We start from the raw sequence: 5,000 nt of genomic DNA on the forward strand, positions 1-5,000 counted from the left end.
CACACACACACACACACACACACACACACACACACACACACACACACCTAACTACCTACCTACCTACCTACCTACCTACCTACAACTGCACCTACAAACTCACTCACACAAACGCTCATACACTCATACCCACACACTCATACCCACACACTCATACCCACTCACTCATACCCACACACTCATACCCACACGGATTCTTCATTTATGTCCACTCTCCTGTTGAACATTTTTCCCTTCTAAGTTTTAAATGCCCATAGGCCCTTATTTGTTTTAAATGCACACAGGCCCTTATTTGATGATAATTATCTGATAATAAGCTGTTGGGTTAGAGGTTATTAATAACTCAGATAAGTGCGTCTCACACTGATGATGTCACTGCAGGGCGGAGGGCGGCGCCAGGAGGGGCAACATGGGCCACCTGACCCGCATCGCCAACACCGTGGTGCAGAACTTGGAGAAGGGTCAGGTTCAGTCGCAGATCAGCGACCTCATCAGAGGTAGGTTCTCTCTCTCTCTCTCTCTCTCTCTCTCTCTCTCTGATCTCTCTCTCTCTCTCTCTCTCTCTCTCTTCATGTGATGCTTCTGAGCTGGCAGTCTGCTTTATATCTGACTGTGGTCTACATGGGTGTCTTCTTGTTGCAGAGCTGCCTGAGGACTGTAGGGGGCGCTGGGAGAGCTTTGTTGGGGAGACACTGAGAGAAACCAACAGGAGAAACACAGTAGATCTGGTATGAACACATCCGTACACTCACACACACTCACTCACTCACTCACACACACACACACACACACACTTACACCTTTTATATATATAATACCTGTATCATCATAATACACTCATTTTATATACCTGTTAATATTATTTGCATTTTAAGGCTTGTTTACAGATTTTATTTGCACTTGGAGGATTTCTCTGCCTCTTAGTAATGTGTGCGTGTGTCTTTCAGGTGAGCACTCATAACCTGCACTCTTCCAGTGAGGATGATGATATGGAGGGTCCGTTCCCCAACGACCTGTCCATCCAACAGGTAAGATGTGTGTGTGTGTGTGTGTGTGTGTGTGTGTGTGTGTGTGTGTGTGTGTGTGTTGGTTGATCCGCAGGGAGAGATCTTTGTGTGTCCTGTTAGTTTGTTTCTTGTGTATGAGCATCTGCCATATTTCAAAGCACTTCAGTTCACTATAATTGAAAACAGTTGTACCATTTTTTTCCGTTTTCTGTAACTTGTGTTTGTTCTCCAGGCTTTCTCAGACTATCAGATCTGATTTCTGTAACTTGTGTGTGTTCTCCAGGCTTTCTCAGACTATCAGATCTGTTTTCTGTAACTTGTGTATGTTCTCCAGGCTTTCTCAGACTATCAGATCTGTTTTCTGTAACTTGTGTGTGTTCTCCAGGCTTTCTCAGACTATCAGATCTGTTTTCTGTAACTTGTGTGTGTTCTCCAGGCTTTCTCAGACTATCAGATCTGTTTTCTGTAACTTGTGTGTGTTCTCCAGGCTTTCTCAGACTATCAGATCCAGCAGATGACTGCCAACTTCGTGGATCAGTTCGGCTTCAATGATGAAGAGTTCCACGAACACGACGAGAACATCAAGTGAGCTTTCTCTCTCACACACACACTCTCACACACACACACACACACACACACACACTCTTACACACACACACTCTCACGCACACACACACACACACACTCACGCAAACACACACACACTCACACACATACATACTCACACTCTCACTCACACACATACACACTCTCTCACACACAGGGTACCCGCGAGGTCTTAAAAACTTGAAAAAGTCTTAAATTTAGTATTCATAATTTAAGGCCTTGAAAAGGTATTACATTTTGTCAACAGGTCTTAAATGTTCGTCAACAGGTCTTACATTTCGTTCATCAAGTCCACATTTGTTTATTGTTCGTTGTGACAACGAATCTTAATACACCCAAACGTCGCATCCAAAATATCAGGCAACCTGGCTCTGAACTGGCTGAGATGCTGACACGATATAAAGGATAAAACTAGCTAACGTAAGCTATTCACTAGCTGCGCTAGCTAGCTAGATAGTTATCTAGGACAATGCGGGGCTTTTTGTGTGAATAAAGACATTGAAACGTCTAATATTAAAGAAGACACTGTTGTACAAGGATGCAAACAGTGCGCTTTTCAGCGACTCCCGTTTTTTTCACAGCAGTTTGGGTGACTTGATTATAATTTCATCAACATTAATTCTGGATTGCCTCCACCAAACATGTAAATAAGAAGTAAGCTAATCAGCAGCGATTATTTCCCAAACCCTCGAAAGCTGAGATTTTAACGTTACTTTCTGTTTGAAGATAAGGTAGCATAGTGTTGAAGAATGGGTTAGTTGAAATTGGACAACTTTAAATTAATTTATTATACGGCTCTTCAGAACGTTCCAAAAAGCCCCGTTGATTTGAATGGGCCATCCCCAACGTTCGCAGGTACTTATTTTCATTTATTACACGGCTCTTCTTAATGCTGTAGAATGCTCCATTCACTTGAATGGGGCTTCCCAACGTTCTGCGGTCAACTATTTTCCGATAACTGACCGTTGCTATGCAGTTAATGACCGCTGTCAAGGAAAGTGGCCTTTTTGCCTCTGATTCACATCTTTCGTAGCACTCCGCAAGTAGTACGGTAACTTATCAAGAGAGTTTCAGCGGACGGTTGAGCAGCTGTGTTCTAAAGAATGTTCAACTGTCTTTGAAGTTCACCGTCTTTGGCGAACTATTTCTCTGCTTTTTAACCTCACTACGTATAGTAACAAAAGCAAATACATTGTAAAAAGACACACTGTGTTAAGTATTTTTTTTTGTTTTAGCCGTATAATAAGAGGGATAATGTATAGAACGCCGGTCATTGTCGGGAAAATAAGCCCCTTCACGGTGAATCAACACCCCTTCGCTTCGCGTCGGGGTGCTGTTCGCCCTGTCGGGGCTTATTTTCCCGACAATGACCTGCGTTCTATACATTATCCCTTACTTATTACACGGCTCTTCTTAATGCTGTAGAATGCTCCATTCACTTGAATGGGGCTTCCCAACGTTCTGCGGTCAACTATTTTCCGATAACTGACCGTTGCTATGCAGTTAATGACCGCTGTCAAGGAATAACAATGACCTGCGTTCTATACATTATCCCTTACATAATGACCAGCATATAATGACCGCTGTGCTGTCAATGGCAACGGGTTTTGTGCTTCTGATATAGGTCTTTCGTATCATTCCGAAAGTATTGAGTCCGGTAACTTATCAATGGAGTTTCAGCGGACGGTTGAGCAGCTGTGTTCTAAAGAATGTTCAACGTCTTTGAAGTTCAACGTCTTTGGCGAACTATTTCTCTGCTTTCTAACACTACGTATAGTAACAAATACATTGTAAAAAGACACACTGTGTTAAGTTATTTTTTTGTTTTGGCAAGTTGCTGTATAATAAGCGGGATAATGTATAGAACGCAGGTCCTCATCGGAAAATAAGTCCCTTCAGGGCGAAGCAAGACACCTCCGCTTCGCGTCGGTGTCCGGTTCACCCTGTCGGGACTTATTTTCCGATAAGGACCTGCGTTCTATACATTATCCCTTACATATGAGATTGAACAACATAAACACCTATACAGATCAAATAAATTAACAAGGATAGCAAAACCGATTGATAACGGCAGAAAGACGTGCTGGACAGGACGTCAGATAACAGTGACACAGGCTGTTTTTTCCCCATTATATGTGAAGGCTGAGATATTCATAACACTTTATTCAGTCATTCTGGTGGTTCTTTTGTAAGACCAACAGGTGCACTTCGTTGTTGCCTATGTACTGTTCTCACTACGTGTTTAGCATTACATCGCATAAATATGTTTCTAGATAACAGCTGTTGCCATTTCCACGAGAGGAACATTTTAATGATGTCAAAGTAAAAGTCCAATAATAAACGGTGTTTGTTTCCCTAACAACAATACAAATTATATACATTTGCTGACCTGAATAAGCAGAGGCCAGAACAGCCTATTTTGCTACATTTTTGTAGTCCTGGTAATCTTTTATTTGGCGTGTTGGTGAGGTTATTTAGAGGACTATTTCTCAATGGTTTTGTTATTTAATGAATGTTTGTTTATTAATAACTTATTTTTAACAAATAACCCAATTATAATTACAAAGAGGGAAATTCGCAAACACACACACACGTCCACCCCTCACAGTCATTGTTTTAAATGGTTCTGTCTTAGGATTTTTTATTTTTATTTTATTCATATACATATCAGGAAAGGTGCGATGTTGGTCTTAAATTTCATTTAAAGTGGTCTTGAAAAGGTCTTAAAAAGTCTTAAATTTGAGATGAAAAATCCTGGGGGTACCCTGCACACACACACACACACACACACACACACACACACACACACACACTCTTACACACTCCATTGTGCCTTGCGTTATTAAAAGGTGTGCATATGTGTCGTTGTGATCATTGTCATTGACTTGTCCTTAACTGTCTTGCAGTGCTACATTTGACCGCATTGCTGAAATCAACTTCAATATCGATGCTGAGGAAAATAGTGTAAGTCTCTTGTATGTCTTCTCACTCTGTCTCCCGCACTCACACTCACACAATTCACACACACTCAAAATTAACACACATGTCACTTTTTCTGCTAAATTAAAAAATGTGTGTGTGTGTGCAGGCCAATGCAGCTGCGTTTGAGGCGTGCTGTAAGGAGAAGATACAGCAGTTTGAAGACTGTGAGGAGGAAGAGGAGGATATCTGGGAGGACAAAGAGATAAACTATGCAACACAAGTTAAATCTCGATCCAGGTAAAACACACACACACACACACACACACACACACACACACACACACACTCTCTTGCTGTTTCTGATCAGAATGATGAATCACTTGGCACGATAATAAGTTGTGTTGTCTGTCCGTCTGTGCGTCCACTGCAGGTTTGGAGTGTGTCTGTCGTCAGACAGCGCCTCTA

At 41.8% G+C, this 5,000-nt stretch overlaps 1 protein-coding gene across 1 annotated transcript in view; it reads left to right on the forward strand.

Moving 5' to 3' along the window:
• Positions 1-5,000, forward strand: part of ppp6r2a (protein phosphatase 6, regulatory subunit 2a) — a 24,466-nt gene that overhangs the window by 16,846 nt on the left and 2,620 nt on the right. Inside the window, exons 13-19 of the mRNA XM_080834607.1 lie at positions 382-497; positions 643-728; positions 948-1,028; positions 1,495-1,592; positions 4,520-4,577; positions 4,702-4,832; positions 4,966-5,000. The exon at positions 4,966-5,000 is cut by the window's right edge and continues 126 nt beyond it. Of these exons, the coding sequence (XP_080690733.1) occupies positions 382-497; positions 643-728; positions 948-1,028; positions 1,495-1,592; positions 4,520-4,577; positions 4,702-4,832; positions 4,966-5,000 (605 nt within the window). The remainder of the gene's footprint in view (positions 1-381; positions 498-642; positions 729-947; positions 1,029-1,494; positions 1,593-4,519; positions 4,578-4,701; positions 4,833-4,965) is intronic.

This window comes from Sprattus sprattus (genome assembly GCF_963457725.1).
Source record: "Sprattus sprattus genome assembly, chromosome: 3".
NCBI lineage: Eukaryota > Metazoa > Chordata > Actinopteri > Clupeiformes > Clupeidae > Sprattus > Sprattus sprattus.